General features: G+C 33.8%; 1 protein-coding gene across 1 annotated transcript in view; it reads right to left on the reverse strand.

Moving 5' to 3' along the window:
- Positions 1 to 2,132: 2,132 nt before the first annotated feature.
- LOC149805831 (ras-related protein Rab-40C-like) overlaps positions 2,133 to 19,617 on the reverse strand; it is a 41,263-nt gene continuing 23,778 nt past the window's right edge. Inside the window, exons 5-6 of the mRNA XM_089950545.1 lie at positions 12,962 to 13,181; positions 2,133 to 10,491 (exon numbers count right to left, since the gene is read on the reverse strand). Of these exons, the coding sequence (XP_089806671.1) occupies positions 10,253 to 10,491; positions 12,962 to 13,181 (459 nt within the window). The 3' untranslated portion in view covers positions 2,133 to 10,252. The remainder of the gene's footprint in view (positions 10,492 to 12,961; positions 13,182 to 19,617) is intronic.

A 19,617-nucleotide genomic window follows, 5' to 3' on the forward strand; every position in this document is an offset into this window, starting at 1 on the left:
GTCTTGGGTTGATATTCCTTCAAAGTCTCATGAAAGTGCAATTTTATTTTCATATTGACAGTTCCACATTTAGCATCGTGCCACATTATTCACTGAGACCGTCGACGTTTAGGGCCAAACAAAAATCAAGTACGTCAACTATGTACCGGGATTCAACAGATTTTGAATTATTTAAGAACATAAAATGGTCTTTTCTGATTTGAAATTAATTAATTACATCTTTTGAACAGGTCTTACAAATTATAAGCTACACAGAAACAGTTCTCACACGGTCGCTATCACAGCTTTGCTACGTGGCAACAACATCGCTTTGCTACAACAATCAGAAGATAATTGATTAATGCACAGCAAAAAATGCTACAATGTTGTGTTTGGGGCATGGCGATACGTTCAAATCACAATAAACAACATAAACAAACTTGTAACTGATGCTAATAGTATTTCAATTTTACAAATGAGTCTTTTTCATGTGTATTGAAGAGTAGTTCATAAATTGTTTTACAGACACACGTGTGTGTGTGTCTCCGTTATACATATTTATCTGTGATGGCAACAATTTTGCTAAATCTTTTATTCTAAAGTAACGGCACCGTCCACCTTTGTATTTATTAAGACCAATGCATTGAAACTGCGAAGTATCGATTAAAGAGAATAGAATAAATGTGTTAATATGCATGCCTATCTTTGCATCAGTTCAGCTAACCGGTTTGATTTAGTTTCTCTCATATCGTTGTCTCCTTCTTCCAGTATTTGATACGAGAGTATAGACACATCAAATTCGTTCTCAAATTTTTTTGATGTTCTCTATCTTCACAGAACATCTGTTAAACCAGTTAAGGTGTCCATCTAAATTGTATAGTGATGGTCTCTGAAGATCTTTAATGGGAATACGTAAAACTGATTAGACGGCATAGAAAAACGGTCCTTTTATTATCCTATTGTGTTTTATACGTTTTTACTAGCTTCGGTGTTGGTAACCCATCAAAAGCAAACCTTTATGTCTCTAAGTAGGCTGATACCAAGGCTATTCGGACGGCTATCGTGTACCTTTACTGGAGAAGACTATTAACACGGCCACCCCATACATAATCACTATAAACGGCCACAATGAAGGCATCGTGGCGATATGACCGAAATATTGTTAAAGCTACGTTAAAAATCAAAATCAAACACACACATCAATTTACAAGAGTGCTTGCCCTCTCTTTTTGTATATTCCTGAATCATTAAAATAAAACATGAGTTAGCCCTAACCCTCTACTCCAAAAATCAGCAGTTCTCCAGGATAATCAGTTGATAGTTTCCACTCTTGCTTACCACATAAGTAGCTCAAGGTCAGAGACTTAATCATATTTACTGTTTCTATGTTTAAATAGAAAAATGAATACTTCCGACTGTATCCAAGATAATAATGACTAGTCTTAAGGGAAAGCAAAACACATACAGCTAGCCTTGGTATTTTGTTTGTGAACGTACTCAACATCCATGCAGATTATTTCTCCCCCGTTTTACAAGATTATTGGGAGAAAACTGCATATTCTCAACGGTAAACTTGGTCCAGTTTGAGGGCTTCAACGTGTTTAATGCCAACAATTTGTTTTAAAAACAATAAAATGGATGATAATGTGACGACATTGTGCTCTCTCTTCCTGAACTTGTCAGTACATTTGTAAAAATATAGTAACTGTGTCAATGCATATGTGTGGTTTGCTTGTGTGAATAGGTCGGTGTTTCTGATATCCTCCTTTGGAATTACACAAGTTTCTGAGAGGAGGTAAAAAAAAAAATTCAATTGTCCATTTACTTGAAAGGCTATTCCTTGTTCATCAAGTAATATTGTCATACAAACAATTAGTCCAGTGATTTTCCAATTCTCCTTTCCAGCTCGTATTCACACTGAACAACAAATCTCTTACAAAACTCGTGTCAATTATGCAGATTACTGACACATAAAATATTATACTGAATATATCCTTGACTGTTATCTGAAAAAAATGTCTCCCACCCTTATTGCTGGTGGGGGGTGGGTAGTGGAAAACACTGACCAAAACAAAAAACTTAACTGACGTATGGACTGATGGACAAGAGTAACTCTGAACGTCTTTAAGACAGAACGTACAAAAAGAACAAAATTATTCTTTCAAATTTTTATTCATTCACAGTTTCACAAATATGTAAACAGATTTACAAACAATAATATATTTAGAATATTATATCTACAAATTTATATCATTGGATGCAATTTTTCATACTAGCTGATAAAGAATGTTGACAGGCTTTATGCTATACAGTCTACATACTGGCTGATATTGGATGTTGACAGGGTTTATTTCGTACAATCTACATATTTGCTGATATAGGATGTTCACAGGCTTTATATTGTAAAGTTTAAGGTTTGTTTGAAAATATCAGGGTTGAATGAATACAGCTAACATGGGATGTTGACAGGCTTTATATTGTAGTCTTGATACAGGGTGTTGACAGGCTTTATACTGTAGTCTATGTACTAGCTGATATGTGATGTTGACAGGCTTTATATTGTACAGTCTGAGATTTGTTTGAAAATGTCAAGGCTGAATGAATACATGTACATGATGTCAAAATTTTGGGGAACACTAGAATGGAAGCTGTTTAAGTTGCTATTTTGTGGTCAATATGACCACATCCAATATCAGGCATACTGCAAAGAAAGCTGCATAAAGGCTGGTGACCCAAAAATAGCCTAGTACACTTTAAAGTTTGAAAATCTTTAAAAGACATAATAACTTAAATGACAAATTTGTAATTTTCAAATTTTTCAAAATGAATTTTTAAAATTGATGTCAACTGGTAGATGAAAACGGCTGTTAATATAAAATTGCTGACAGACAATCTTTCAACCCTCCTCCTGATCCAAAATAACATAATTCAACATACAAATTTAATATATTCCTCAGCATTATTGAACTTTCATGTATGAAATGAACTACTTACACAACAATAAGGGGAACAGAAATAATGTCAATATTGTGCTTGGTAGAATTGGATTCTCATTTTAATGGCATATATGGGCACATTTTATAATACGCAACACTCTTTTACCCATTATTTCTCTTTGTCCGCTATAAAAACTTGAAGAGGGCGTCATTTGCATTATCAAAGGTGGATAAGCACATTCTCCAGGATAACCATTTATTTGACACAGTTCCTGCATATTTACACTGCTGGCATTACTAAAAAATGTTAACTTTGAAAGTACAGATATTATATTTAATTAGTTTTTATAATGAATTAGTTTTTATGTATTTAAGCTTTCAGTAATCCAACTGTCTAAGTTCATGAGTTTCAGGGAACTTTATCAAAATCTGACACTAGCTGCACACCCAAATAAATATATATATATATATTTGAAACCATAAAGGGACACAATTCAACAAATACATCCGAACATGAAGACATGTGCATGTTGACTCCATGTAAATATCTTCCAGGTTTTAACACAACCCATGGAAAGATGTGCGAGTAGTTGCACACAAATGAAATCTTGGACTAGGTATATATGTATGTAATTGACAGATAAACAAAATGAAATATGTCCCTGCTGTATCTATGGTAAAGGCAGACCTACAAGCAAGCCGTTGTTACAAAGTGGGGATACTTCAAAAAAAGGAGGGAAAGAGTGGGCCCAAATAGGGATATACTAAAAAAAGAAAATAATTTAAAATTATGTAAATTACTGAAAAAATATAAATTTTACTAAACCCACCTTTGGAAACTTGAAAATATCATGTTCTTGTTTACACTTTAGTTGTCTTTTAAGTCGAGGTTGCCTCTATGTTCTTAAAAGTTACATGCCCATTTTTGTCCAATTATTCCAATGAACACAGCAGAAACTAGACATCGTTATTAATTGCTGCAAGTAGTTGCTACATTTCATCATTGTAATTACAACCAGGTAAAACATTTTAATTGACTGCAACTAGAACAAAATAATTTAAACATTCAGTTTTAAAAAAAATTCCCAAAATTTGACAATGTCCAAAAGATTTACTTTCAGTTTTGAATTGTCACCTCAAACATACAGCTGCAGTTACCTGTAATATTATGGTCTGAAGAGATGACCACTACTGTGTGAAGACATTTTTGCATATGGTCTATGTACATTTATAGTGGTTGTTCCAAAATGTTTTTAAAATGCAAAGTCTTTGTCATTTTCAAGTGATGTTTTAGAACTATAACAGGCTAAATTGTTTTGCAGCTGATTACATATTTGTAACTATTTGTAATTATAAAAATGCTACCTAGGTCCTCCAACCACTTTTAATTACAGTGTATATTTTCTGTTGTTCTCATTTTAAGTCCAAGACATACAGAAATGACCAAAACAGGCATATCAATCTTCAACACCCAGCTCCACTCTGTAGAGGCCATGCTTGACTTTGCTTCATTATGGACATTCATGCAGTGTTCAGTTAAGTTTCAACACAATCTTTTTAATAATGTAGGGATAGTAAGACCATTTTGAAAAATGTAGAAAAAAAATTGAGAGTCTGATAAAATAGTAGGGAAAAGTATGAAAAATGAGGATCACTGGAAAGAATGCAAAAACCATAACAAAACATGGAGCAATAAAAATTATTTTGAGTCTTGAGTCCAGGTTTTGTGTACTGGAGAATGGTCAAATTGGATCAAGGTTTCTGGGGGATATTCCAATTTTAACTAAAAGCTTGGCAAGGATGATAATGGGAAAAGAGGCTCTAAATTAAAATTTTAGTTCATTTTTCAAGTTAACAATGGGCTACTCACATTAAATTTTACTTGCCCAAGAGTGATTTGTGGCTAGTTGGGCTATGGTTTGTTGTCCTCATGATCTGAGTAACAACGTTTTATTTCAAAATCTAGCAGTGCCTAAATCAAATATATTTGCTGGGAGGTATGATTAATAGTTGCAATGTCAGACACTTCATTAAACAGATAATAACACTGTGGAAACTTTCTTTATAAATGACCTTAGTGATAAAAAAATTTCTTTAGAAGGATAAAAAAATGAGTGAAAAAAAAAAACAGCATAAAAATTCTTGGAAAACTTGTAAGGAAGCACATATTCCAAAACTATTTGTTACCTTATGCTTTCTTTTACCAGAATGGTTGTTTTGCATATTTACCTTACAAATTCCAGCAATGTGAATGATGAATTAAAGCTAAACTTGAGCTATTAATGAAGTCTGCATAAATAAAGCCCGCTCACAACAATTTGCTCAACAAAGACTTAAACAGAGGAACATATGTTGTGAAACCAACATTAGGAGAATGAACAATCAGGGGATATTACTCCTCTAAATAAGGATATAGCAGGATGTACCAGGTGTACTAATTTACAAGACCAATTGCAAACTGCACCGACCAAGATCTGCCATCGCATAATTGAACTCTAGCTCCAAAAGGTCAGCATCACCTCTATTTATGTGCAGTTTTAATTTTCATATGTCATTTAGATGAATTCAATAACAGTTCTAGTTTAAGTGTTCTATATATGAAAGGAATGTTACAACATATACTGTGAGAGTTGAATAAGCTCACTGACAACAAATAATAAAGAACCTAACAAATATATCTGATTTCTTTGATTAACTGTTGTTCAAGTCATCCCCATCTCCAGGCCAGGTAACTGTGAATACAATCTTACATTTGTGATTAACACTATATCCTGCATCACAGCAGAGGGTGGTTTTGACTGAAGGTTTGAGATCATAAACATGAGCAGAGATTCTTGTTACATACACTCTGCACTGTGGCATTCAAAACAGGTACTTCCAAGTACGTGTTGCAACAAAGTAGCAACCAAGCTGATCAGTCTTCTTTGTTTACTGAGCATAACTTGTTAAATTGGGGACTGCAAGCCCTTCAAGTGCACTGCTTTTGGAATTTTTTTTAAATGGTATACATTAAAGTCTACCACTACAAAGTCTATTGACAAAACTGTATCACATTATGTTCTTCTAATCACCAAACACAGCGACTTGTGTTACTTAGCTACATGATAGAACACACATACGCTTGTCCAATTATGGGTATAGTTGGTGATGTATCAATATAAATACTAATGTTTAAACAGACCAATACATAAAATCTTAAAGCTCAATTAAATATTCAGCAATGGTACATAACAATATATAACAACCGATCTGGTTGCTATTCACAAACATAGCAGTCCTGTTAAGGGTAACAATAACTGCTTACCCAGAGAAATGAAGCCTTTATATACATAAAACTTACTGCAATATTAGTTATACATTTTAGATGCACACAAGAATCACTTAGTGCATCAACTAGATAGTCACATAAAAATAGGTGATGAAATGGATCGAACAGAACAAAGCTAGCATAGAAAAAAAATGGTCCCAAAATTTGATGATAGTGAATAGGCAGTGTCTATAATGAAACACTCTTCACAAAATCTGCCTGTAGCAGTCACAAAGTTGTCCAGCACTATGAACAGACAAGAAATATGTTTATGCATGTGAACACAGTTTTCAGAATATATTGTCTTCTAATAAAATTTTCTTTCTTTAAATGACAACTTGTATGTAAAATATTTAAAACATGATTTACAAGCCCATTAGCAAATTATGTTGTTGACCATTTCTTCATTATTATTATTTTTCTACTTTAAACTTGATTCCTTATAAACTAAACAGGAACTTGAAGTATCCATCTTCAAATGATCTAAGAAACTTGTTGCTGTATATGGATGGATGTGGATATAATAGTCAGCCAATGATACTGAACATGTACATTTTTTAGTTTTATCATTTCATCCTTTACTGGTCAGTGAAAATAATAAACTAATAAACTTAAATAATCGCTTTCAAAATGTTTTTGGGTCATAGCAAAAATATATTTTTATAAAATGTTTAAGAACTGATGATGAAATTTACAGCACTGTCTAGGTTAATTACATAGTTTTGATGTACTGAGTGCATGAAATGCATTTTTAAAAAACTAGATTTGGTAAAACTATGGAATATTAGCCACAAACCTTGATTATATGGATAAAAAAATAAAACAAGATGTGTACTCAAGCAGTCCAGCCTACATCTTCTCAATATGACCTCAAAAGGTAACAAAATCAGGAATGCCGAAAAGCAGAATTTCAGATCATGTTCAAATATAATCCCTGTGAATGACTTCTATTTATAACCCATCCATCAGTTGGAAATTATTTATATTTAGTAACCTGAAACAATATATTCTCACTGACAGTTAACAAACATAAGAGTTACAACTCAAATTTCATCTTAAATACTAAAATTATGAATAGCATTTTTGAAAATTTGTCAAAAGTTTACAAGAAAGTTTCTCTTCAATAATCATCCGATTCAATGTGAAAATGTTTAAAACCAGACATGTTCTGTAATATAAAATGCAGCATAACTACACTGTTAAAAGGATCTTAAAATGGACTTCATATGTCAGGGCTGTTCCATTTAACAGATGTGGTAACCTGGAAAGGCAGTTAAAAAAATACACCCGGGTACACTCATTATTTCGAGTTTATATGAAAATGAAACAAAATTCTAAATCGCATTTAACAGGTGAATATTCCACAATGAAAGTGCCTTCCCTGGGTCCCAGGTATATTTTTATTAAAACAGCCCTTGACTGCCTCTTTCAGTGGGCTGAATTACAGATATAGCCCTTGAATGCCTCTCTCAGTGGGCTTTTACTAGGGATATTTAAGCAGTAGCTTTGTAACCTCTGACTTGGTCATTTGTATATCAATTCAATTCCAAATATATTATCTGCATCCACTTCTGTCCCTTTCAGAGACAACTGTTTAAGGCTGTGAATGACCACCATCCTTGTACAGTAACTTAGCCTGATAATTCATTTTATAATACTTGTTCAGAATAGTTTTTTTTATTGTGTAGATCAAGTATATTTTTCTTTTTTTTACAAATTAAAGTAAAATACAACTGTACAACTTAAGCTGATAAATAGCACCAAAACTAAGATCTACATTATTTCATGATTGGTTCATAAGAATGATATGATCACAACCATACAAAGACTCAGCCAACATTATAGTAAAAAATGATACCTATCTATTTACAATGAAATGAAATATGAGCATGCAAAAATACTGCAAGGCTTCTTACATTGTATACATGCTACAACATACAACGTCACTTCATGTACACGGAGAGGACAAAGAGGAACAATACCAGCATGGATCTGGCCTGCAAATCATACAACTATTCAGATTCAGTTTGAGCTTGTGATTTTCATTTAAACAGTTGAAATAATACTGCTTTTAAATCTCTTTCAGATTGGTTGATAATGAATATTCAGCCCCAGACTCAAACTTCAAGTCTTATGATTTCCAGGAATGCTTTGGCAGCATATCATGGTTCAGCATACATACAAGTGCAATGCATGGTTGATTCTTACTGTACAGTGAACAATCGGACTTGTAGTATTGATTTGCCACTTATGTCAGCTAAACATTTTGATACCAGAATACGGTCTATTGTCAAGTTTATATCATATCTTATCACAGGGAACTGAACGAAATACAGCCTATTTACAACTGGTCAAAGTGCTATCAATAATTTCTAAAGATTTTTACTCAGACAATTATCAGTAAAAATGAATTCAAGAAAAAACGGAGTGTAAATTTCTTTTTTTCTTTCTTCAATCAATCTTTTGTTCTTGGGCTATGAGACACTTCCTAAATGGAATTTCTTAGTACTATGGCTATTGCAGCATCATTCAATCTAATTTGCATATATAAATAAAAAAGACAATCAAGTAAATTGATTTACAGTACAAGATGCGTGACCCAGGCCTTTTTATTTTCTTTCAAACTGTCAGCAGCTCAATATGTTTCAGTCTTTCATTCCTTGGCATTTCTTTCTTCAGGCCACCTAAGAGAACTTTATTTACATGGAATGGTGGGATACTACTCCTTTTAATGTTTTAAATAAGCCCTATAAAACAAACACTAAGTATTTGTAAAAAGTTTACGAGAACATTTGATTTTCTCTAATGAATAATTAATTTGCATTCCCTGACTTATAGTGGATGATGAGACTGAAGAAATCAGAGTAATGAGATCGCAGCTGTTTTGAACAGGTCAAGCAAATGCAGCCCGGTCTTGATACTGCTCTTGTTCATATGTTCATCTTGTCACAACAATTCTCATTTTGTAAGATTGGTCCATCATAGTAACTAGTAAATAGTTTTACACCCGCCTTGAAAGAACCACACTTATGTCAAAGCTGTCTGCTGGACTTTAACAATGTGTGCACCCTCATTCTCCAAATATTTGGGTCAAACAGGAAAATTGGCGGCCCATGTGAAGAAAGAAAAAAGCGTCAATCAGTTACCATTATCTTCTTACATTCAAAGCAAATTCTCTGTTTCGGAAATGTGGGGGTCCTTGGTTCTTTACTGAGGATCCATACAACGAGGCCATATAACAATGGGGGTAAAAAATGACAAATTTTGAAGAAGAAAAAAAGAAACACATTTAAATAATTAGTCTTGATACTGAGTAAAATAAGTTTGCCTGATTTCAACCACAAAAAGTGGTCTATGCAATAACACTTGACTAAAAAAGAATACAAGTCCAAACAGTATTGCAAACATTAATTCTTGTCACATTCTAAAATAAATAAGTGCTCTCATTTGAACATTCTGGATGAGAAGTTTGTATTTCAGAAAGGAATTAAGATTACATAATCAGAAGTGCAGAGATAGGTCTGACTGAAATGTACTAACCAATCGCTGCCTACAAAAATGGTTGATTCATACAAATGTAGATAGATACAAAAATCTTTTGAATCTTAATCTAATACATGATGAGATTCCTTGTAAACATGTCAATAAATACAAGAGTACAGTCTTCATTTCTTCCTGACATATGAATAAGAGATGAAGAAATAAATGACAACCAAAGATAAACTTGTCTAATGAAATGGCAAACAAGCTCTCTATTCATGAATTCACTGTCTAACAAGAGGTTTCACCCGATATGATACAGGTTTCATCCACATGGAATATACATGGAATGACTCTTTCTACACAAGTAAAGACAACATGCACTTTCTCCTGAATGAACGAACTTCATTATCTTGAAATGGAATGCTCCTCTCATTCTGTGAAACCATGTAGTTGTCTTCCAAACAGAATCTGGAATGGATCCCTCCATGTAGTTTTGAAAATGAATGCTCCTTTCCACTCTGTCACCATTTTTATTTCACAGCCTGTGCTAGCTGATGCAGCAGCTCTTTCTACAGTTGGCAGGTGGGGAGTCTGATGGGTTTAAGTATTTGTGTTTTTTGCTTTTGTCTTTGTTCATGAAGCTCCGCATTCGAGCTCGAGTTTTATTGGTTAAAGCATAGGACTTGAGATGAGACTTAAGCGTTTGTGGTAGGGGGAGTTGCTCTATACCATATATGGTTGTGCTGGAAACAATAGTCCGACACGCCAGCTCCTGTAGTGACAGCACTGCAAACAATACAATACACAAGATATACTAGATTCACATATAATATGTGTGTCAAAAAATTAAATGAGCTTTATTGAGTTCAATAAATGGAAATTGGGATGTTCTACTTAAATCACATCCAAATGTAAGCAAATTATTACTTCAAAATTATAATATACAACGAACTTAATATTTAAACTCCCAAGGCCAGTGTCAGTCAATTCAAGTGACAAACTGTTGGACTGAAAGAGTACCATTTCTTCAGATAGGTGTTATCAGAACACTTCTCCCTCAATAACTCAACAAACTTGCTTATAACATGGCGTCATGTGTAAATTGCATCCTTTTTCTTCTAGAAAATAAAAAAAGAATTGGCGTCCATTTGCTAAAGAGGAAGAAAATAATGATCAAAAATAGTATAATAAACTATGATATGTTGCTCATTTTATTGTAAAAAATGGCAGTTAGTGCCCAGAAATCTGATTCCACACAATGAATTTTGCACCATTTAATAATAAATTATATATTTGCTTAAGTTTTCTATATAAAAACATTTTCTGTACACTGTCAGTAACAATATTCAATGGTATTCTGATCTATGAAAATGTCAGTAATGCCTACTGGTACCAACACTTTAAGGGAAAAAAAAGCCATTTAAATAAGTTTTGTAAGAGATATTCATGTTTTAGTTCTATCATTGAATTTGGTTTCAGTGTAATCATCATAGATGCAAATGTCCTCTTGTATTCAAATGTGACAAATGTCAATCTACCATTACTGCCATCTTTGCAAGCATTTCTCAGAATCTAATTAAATGCTGACTGTATTTGGATCTCTGATTTATGGGAGTGTTTTCTGTATTGTTACAATCAATTAAAAGTAAACCTGCTTTGTATTATTATGTTAATAACATCTTTTGTATAAATTCAAATAAAATGAGTGGAAAAGTCCCCCCCCCCACTCTCAAGAGTTAAAAGGCACACACAAATCCCAAACACGTAAAAGCTGGTTGTCATGAGTGTGTCAGGTCAACTCATTTCGATTGATAAGATGAAGCTGGTATAAATATTACTGTGTAGGTAACATAATTAAAGAATTTAAAATTAATTGATGGTTTATATTATTAATTTGCAAATGTGATCAATGCTAGCAAGAGAATCAAAAGCAAAGGATTATTCCATGAATGAAAAGCTGAATCAAAGATATAGTTCATAGCTGAGAAGTGAGTTCCAGAATATGTAGTATACGTACATTCCCAATTATCTGAACTGCTACTCAGAGTTTGCTCAAGGCTGAGCAGAAATTTCACTATTACTTGCATGGGTTGCAGTAGAATAATATTAATTTTAAAAAAAATTAAGTTTCAACTTTGACGGCTGTTGCTTCACAAATAAAATGACTATAGTTCTTGTATCATTGTTGTTGTTGTTGTTTTAGGGTTTAACGCCATTTTTCAGCACACAATAGGCTATACATGGCGGCCAGTATTAATGGTGGAGGAAGAACCCGGGAAAACCCCTGGAAAGAACCACCGACCCACGAGAAGCTTCTGGCAAGCTTTCTCACATACCCACATTGGCTGAATCTGAGACTCGAACCCATGCAGACAGAGGTGAGATGGCAGTGATCCATAACGGAGAATGCTTTAGACCACTCGGCCACTCAGGGCCCTCCTTGTAACATTGTGAATTAATAATAGATCCAGATTCACATGCAAAAAGCAGTTACATATTACTGATTATTTTCATGTGTCTTGAAAACTCCTGAAGTATAAATATCCTTCAAAGGTCAGTCAGCTTGAAAAAAATAGGTAATTCATACAGAAAAGTGAACAACTTCATTAGTAACATCATTTAATTGAAAATTGTTCGCAATGCGGTTATGAAATGAGTATCAAATTATTTAACAGGCCTCCCCGCCTTTTTTAATGCTGTTTGTGTCTAGCCAGGACAGCATCCCCTTCTGAAATTTTCAGAGGTCCCTCCTAGACATCAAACCAGTAGATTAAAAAAAATTTGATCAGTATATTGCCTTCTAATACAGCTGATTAGCTGATTTTTTTCTGGATATAATAAGTATTCTTTTCAGATTCTGATGGAAAATATTGCAAAAATAATAAAATTAATATTAGTCAATGAATTGTCAATTAAATGAAAAAAGGAAATGTACAAGTTCAAACTTCAGTTTCCCTGTGGCTGGGTTTTTAAGGCTACTAACTGCTCTCCAATACTCCTTCAAGCTAAGTTCACTCTGAGGAAGTAGTTCCTGAAGTGGACTTCAAATGTATTCTGGAGTTATTTTAGCACTGAGATAAAGAGCAAATTCCAGCATTTTGATATAAACAAAGAATATATGAACTGCACTTAAATATTCAGCACAAAATATCCTGAACAATACAACAGTAATAATAATATTCTGTGGGTACCAGGCTAACCATGATAATGCAAAGAAATCAAGAATAGATTAACTAAATGTTTCTTTAATATCTACCTTTATTATGTCCCCGGTCTCGCATCCCATTTCTCTTTAGTGCTACACGTGACAGTTCAGCAAAGGATTCTGTCACATTGAAGTCACACAGTGGGCTAACCTCGAAGAAAGCCATGTCATTTTTCAGGGCATAGGCCTCAGCATCCATCTCACTCACCTGTCGTTTGTATGCCAGGTGTAATCGATTTCCAACAAGGATCTTGGGCACCCCAGGAGCATGCTGTAATTAGTATGGCAATGTGATTATTAATGTTGAAATAATTTTTTTTAAGAATTATTAAAAATCAAGCAAATAGTTTCATAATTTCCTTCAAAGTTTCCCACTTTTACATGATAATTAATAAAATTATAAAATAATAAAACAAAATATTTTATAAAATGAGGCAAACAATTTGGTTCCCATTTTTCTAGTCAATGTGTTATGTGTATTTGATTTAATTTATATCTGATTTAATTTAATTGTTTGTTAGTTTATATTTTTTAAAATTCCATTACATGTTATAGCAATGTCATTTTGTTTACTGGAATTTGACATTTTCCTGAAATTAGTCTGACCTGACTTATTCGTAAACACCTAATATTAGAACTTTGTATCTTAATGCTGACCTAGCACCTGAAATTGATAAAGAATTAGTGAGAGCTGAAGTAAACAACTTCTTTTTTTTATTTTATTTTATTCATTCTTAATGTGTGATTATTAAAGTAAAATCTAGGCTGTACTGGGAGTACATGATGTAAAGCTTCTATCTGGTTATGGAAAGTGATCACATGACCCTCACATGTGGATCTGTTTTGCATCTTAAATTAGTGTATAACCTTTTTCTATATAGAATTTAGTCAGTTGGGCTTTCAAACACTTCAACATCAAGGTGGTGTTTTTTCTGTTGTGACCAGTTGGAGTTAAATTTTAATTTTCTTCAAATTATTTGGATTCTAAGAGATTAATTCTTTTCCACTGGGAATACTTAAGTGCTAATACAAAATTCTTGGACAAAGACATATATTGACATTTTATTTGGAATTCAAACACCAGAATATTGTTGTCTGTGGATCAACAAAGAACTGTTGACATGTCAATAATATACTAGCTACAGTTACATCATTTTGGATTTTTATCGGGACTCAAACTCAAATTCATTAGAACATTTTATTACTAGGACTTCTAATTTTTAATACTTGGATTATTTTTGGACATGATTCTTAAAATCTTAAGTTCTTTTCCTCATTTTCTAGGGAAATAAATTATTTGTTAAATTTTACAAAGCTTGATGTCTTCGCTTTTTTTTCTTGTTACTATTTATGAGAGCCTAAACATGTAACAAATGTATGCTAGAGAATTTCATAAATATTTTATACCATTCTTGCAAGTATTCCTATGTTTGCATTTCCTTAAGAACAGAGGTTTTCACATTTTTTAGCCCAACTCTAACATGTTTTTCAACAAAATGGGGCCTGTATCTGAACCAAAAAAGGTATGTAGCTGCAATCATTAAAAAAGGACTTGTAATTATAAATTTGACTTAATGAATCTGACCAGAGTGAACCCTGGTTTTATCCAACTGAATAATCCTGCTCAGCTTTACATCATTAACTACCCTAGAAAGTTTTTCCCTCCCTATGTGACTCAATCAACAAACATGGCCGATCCAGAACTGCAGGCTGAAGATATTATTAGAAAAACCTTATGCTTTACTATAGTTTAAATATTTTAAAAAAACTTTAAAAATATGAATGCTCCATGTGAAATATAATTCTTTTAGCAGAGTTTTTAGAAACTGCCCTTTCTGAATAATTTCGAGGTTCATACTTTTTAATTTACCTAACATTACAGCACTAAAATTCTCAAAATTCCATGGATAGAAAAATGTAAGAATTATGTTTTTAAATCCAAGGTAACTGCATGTCTGCGAGTCGGGGCTTCTGAGACTCAAATTGTGTGTTTTGAAGACCAATGATGGGTCTATGCATGTGACCAATACAAGCAGTATTAAACAATTGGAAAAAATTACTGACTCGTATATACCCATAGAAATAACATGATATTGGAGTTTAAATAAAATAAAATAAAATATATGTTCTCTCTGAAGCATTTAATACTTTCAAAATAGAAAATAGTAGACTTGGGGGCTGACCATTTACTTGGAGGCGAGGGGGACAGGCGGTGGGGTGGGGGCTCACCAGAGTCTATATGGTACTGTCATTCAAATTTGACCTGCAGGTTTTGAATTTTTCTCAGCACTGAAAATGATCGTTTTGCATCTGCTTTGCTGTGAGGAGTGTCAAATGTGTGATAGTCACATTAGTTTGAATGTTTAAACAGGTTATTACATTTTGGTTTAAACTCTGCATTCATCCATTTTTCCCAATCCTGGGTGGTGTTGATGTATGCTCCAGAATGACTAATCTTGTTATGGTGTTTCAATTATGGCTACAGAGTAAAATGCTCCTTCTTACTGTTGCACTTCATAAAGTCCAACTCCATCAACCAGGAGTTCTAAAATTTAATTTATCTGGGCTTTGCTTGCTTTGCAGATGGCTAATACTTTCCTGAATTGAAGCTTTATCTCTATATTTTGTCTTAAAGACTGAATTAGATTTTGACACTAATCTGAATGATCATGTTTTGCATTTTATATAGGGAATATAAAATCCAACTTAAAAGGAATGTCACCACTGATCATGAACACCATAATAAAGATGGCTTACACATTCTCATTTAAGGCAATTATATATAATACCTTTTGTTCTCTTCCATGCATCGCTTTGATTTACCTAACTTCAAAAGAATGGGGATGTTCCACTTAGTATACACTACCTATGCAAATAACCCAAATAGGCTTTCCCACATCAGTTTTAATATGACTTAACATGACTTCTCACTACCTACTGTGAGACAATTAAGTAATCTGTTAAACCGTAATTGCCTTAAGATTTAATTACCTCTCTGATAAACAATTATATGAACTGCCCCAAGAATACTATACAAAAGCACTAAGCAGGGTTAACTGTTTATACAGGTTACCAGTATAAATTACAGCAGTCCAGAAAGGTCTCTTTCCTTTTTCTTTTTTCGAAACACAACCTATGTAGGGGGATTTGGGAGTAAAAAAATCATGTTATAGCAGGTATGTAATTCTCAAATAAATAAATAACTAAATAAATTGTTCCCAAAAACGCAAGTAATGAGTTAATGTAAATTTGATATTTTATAATAAACAATGCATGAAGGTCAAAATCTCAAGTACATATACAAAATATGCATCAGTTAGAAAATTTCTGGTCAGATTAAATAACGGTTGTGACTACTGAGCCATATCTACAATAATGCCCTAATAAGTACCTGAATCTATCAGTGACCGACCCCAAATATTAGTATAATCTGCATAATTTCCAATCCATACAATTCATTTATCATTCAAATATTCTGGTGGAAAACAGCGTGTTTGGGGGAAAAAAATATAGTACTTACCTGTTCTACTGCACAGAAGGTACTTTTCAATGTGGAAAATACCTCGACCATAAGACAAGAATTCATCCTCCCATTAGTGTGAATCAGAGGAATCCAAAACAGTGGATGGCCCCATGTGATACCCTGCACATTCCTGTCCATGCATATTGCCCCTTTGTTTGTTTTTAGGGAGCAACCTAACTTAGTGGGACATCAGTGCAGTGTGGGAGGAGGAAATCTGGATTCAGCAAAAGGTGACATCAAAATTTGTTTTACTCCCCACTTTTTAATATTAGTAATACCATGCATGTTGCTACTGCATAGCTGAATTTGTCAGTCTGGCTGGAGGCTGATGATCCCAAAATTGGCAAATAAAAACAAATGCAAGGAATACTCACCTCATACATGCCAACCCCTGGAGAGGAAAAAGTGTAATCCAAGTTGACAAAAAGAGTAATCCACATATAACATGATCAAAATTCAATGAGCATATTGTACAAAATGATTTATTTATCCCTCTGGAATTTTAAAATACCAATATTCCTTTCATAACCTGACAAAAAAGAGGAAATTTATATCTTACAGCTATTGGGTCTTTTAAGCTGGGAAATAAGATGAAAAAATCAACCCTATCTGTACTAAGTACATTGTCAGGTAGAGTGGAGCACCAACTGGATACTTCAGGAATTCTTCTAATTTATCAGCAGCTTTTCCTGCAACATGGTGCATCATATGACAGAGACAACCTGATATGTACAATGATGGAGACATTTTTCAAAATATCGAATGCAACACCTTTATGAATTCCAGTCATCACTGATGCAGTATCAGCTTAAAACCCAATACAATTATGCCAACTTAAGTTTATTCAAAGTATTATCAAGCAAATAAATTAAAAAATTCTCCAGTGGAATCTACTGTTAATTCTGGTAATGAAAGAAGAGCACTCTGACTTTGCCCTTTTCATTGTCAATGTCTCTTACACAGACTGGGTGCAACTTTTTGTCACAATCACTACTCCTGTCTGTTGCAATACTAAAAAGCCCAATTTTCATGGCTTCTGCAATTTTAAGTGAAGTATCTTATGCGAAACACCTAATAATATTAGATGATTTTGTTCTTGCACATGCATAGTTTTTGCAATTTTGGAATCAGGAAACATCCGTCTGAACAAAGGACCAATGTAGTCTTCTACCACTAGAGGTTGTCCATGTTTTATTAAGAACTTGGTAGATAACGCATCTGCATTTATAAAAATGTCCACAATTTAGTTCTGCTGTATAAAAAGAAGTTACCTCAGTACTGGAGTTAGTAAACGAGCTAATTCAAGGTTTCTTGTTTTACCACCATGACCAATATTAAAATCCTTTCCACGCAGCCATACAAGGTGCATGAAGATCACTAGAATGGAATGCTGTATTGTGTAATTCATGTATTCATCTCTGAATTGGTTTATCATCTTTTCCTAATCCATCTGTGAAATTATCTGAAAAATATTTTTGCTCTAACACGCATCGACTAAAATAAATCTGACTTGACTTTTAGTGCCAAATACCTACAGACTGGTTCTGTTGAATTAGAACAAAGAATCTGCGAGCAAAGATTAAAAGTTAGAAAACCAGTCTGTTCTCTCCTCACTAAGCCATACAGCTGCTATAAATTGAAACTGAGGTCAAAAGTTCAAAGTAGAAACCAGCATGTTTCTTGAAGTAGGGCAACTGCTATAAATAGAACATTATACTTTTAGGAAAGTGCATGCAAGTCTTCGGACAAGCGTACTCTTATGTGGTAGTTACACTGAAGCTGTCTTTTCTAGAATACGGTCTGTGGGATTTGTGAGATGTTAACAAAAATGAGAAAAAACTTAATTTTTTTGGAGGGGGATATATTGAAAACGCATAATCTGAATACAGTTATGCATAAAGTGTAATTTGGTGGGAAAAGGATAATTATTATGCCAAAAGCTTAATGGTTGGCATGTATGTCACCCTCATTAAACAGAAGGAGACTACTGCAGGGTGGAATATGTATGGGTCACTTTCTGAGCAATGATAACTGGGCCAAGTGAGAAAATGCCTACTCTTTGGTGGCTAACGAGTTAAGGTAAAAAGGAGGAGAAAGTAGAGTGAGAGCACCAAAACACAACTTTCATTGCATCCTCCAAAGACTGAATTTGATAGACTCATGAGGCAGCAACAGATTGAACCTCATGGACTTTAATTTTCATGAAAGACTGGTTCCTATCGGTATGGAACTAGTAAGCTTTCTTGATCATTAATTGCAATCCACTTAGAAATTGTGGAAACTAATATATCAGTTCAGCCTTTAACTCATTAACCCCTGGCACAACACTTGTGCATCAGGAGGTAGTACCCTACTTTCGAACTCTGTAGTGTCAAGGTTGTTAATAAGATAAATGTAGCTCAACAATGATACCAATTATTCTGGACTTTCTACTTGCATTACAAAATACAGAGGAAAAACCATACTTTTGAGACCCAATTATTTTACGCCACAACTTTGTCCATTGTCAGAACTGAAATTTGTGTCCAGATTTTCTATTTCTGGCCTCAGATCTAAGGCAGACTGGTCTGAACTGCACAAAAACAGGCAAAACTTTGCAAAAAGTAGGATAAGTTGGGCATTTGGAATAAAAAAAATTGGCCAGGATAAGAAAATGATGGGTACAATAAATTTTACCCTTTTGCATATGTGTGAGCGAAATAGCCAATGAAAAATGACGTTTCTAACTAGGCATCAGGCTAAACGGAAATCTAGAGGAAGCAGATTTATCTGGATGTATACAGAAGTAGCCCCAAAATGTGGTTCATACTCACATTTCAAGTGAAAATGAAATAAATCTCCAGGGGTTAATGAGCTATTGGGGAGGTAAAGATACTCCCTAACTATCTCCTTTAATAGGCAGCCAAATAAAAATGTAAATCCGTAACCGGATATAAATGTCTATCTTGATCACCACATATATGGCCAAGACTGGGAATCTGATGGAAGCTGGGGTTTTTCGGTTGGCAAAGTGGAGAAACTAACTCATATTAATAAGATTTGAAGCACACCCATTCATCGTGCAGACACTAAGGCAAGCAAGAAAACCATCTTGTGGGTAGGATTCTTGAAGAAAGCTTCACCAAAAGGTTCATAGGGGTGTTTATTAAGACACAAGAAGGATTCCATTTAGGAAATAGAGAAC

This window comes from Sinohyriopsis cumingii, chromosome 2, assembly GCF_028554795.1.
Source record: "Sinohyriopsis cumingii isolate HCF-2022 chromosome 2, ASM2855479v2, whole genome shotgun sequence".
NCBI lineage: Eukaryota > Metazoa > Mollusca > Bivalvia > Unionida > Unionidae > Sinohyriopsis > Sinohyriopsis cumingii.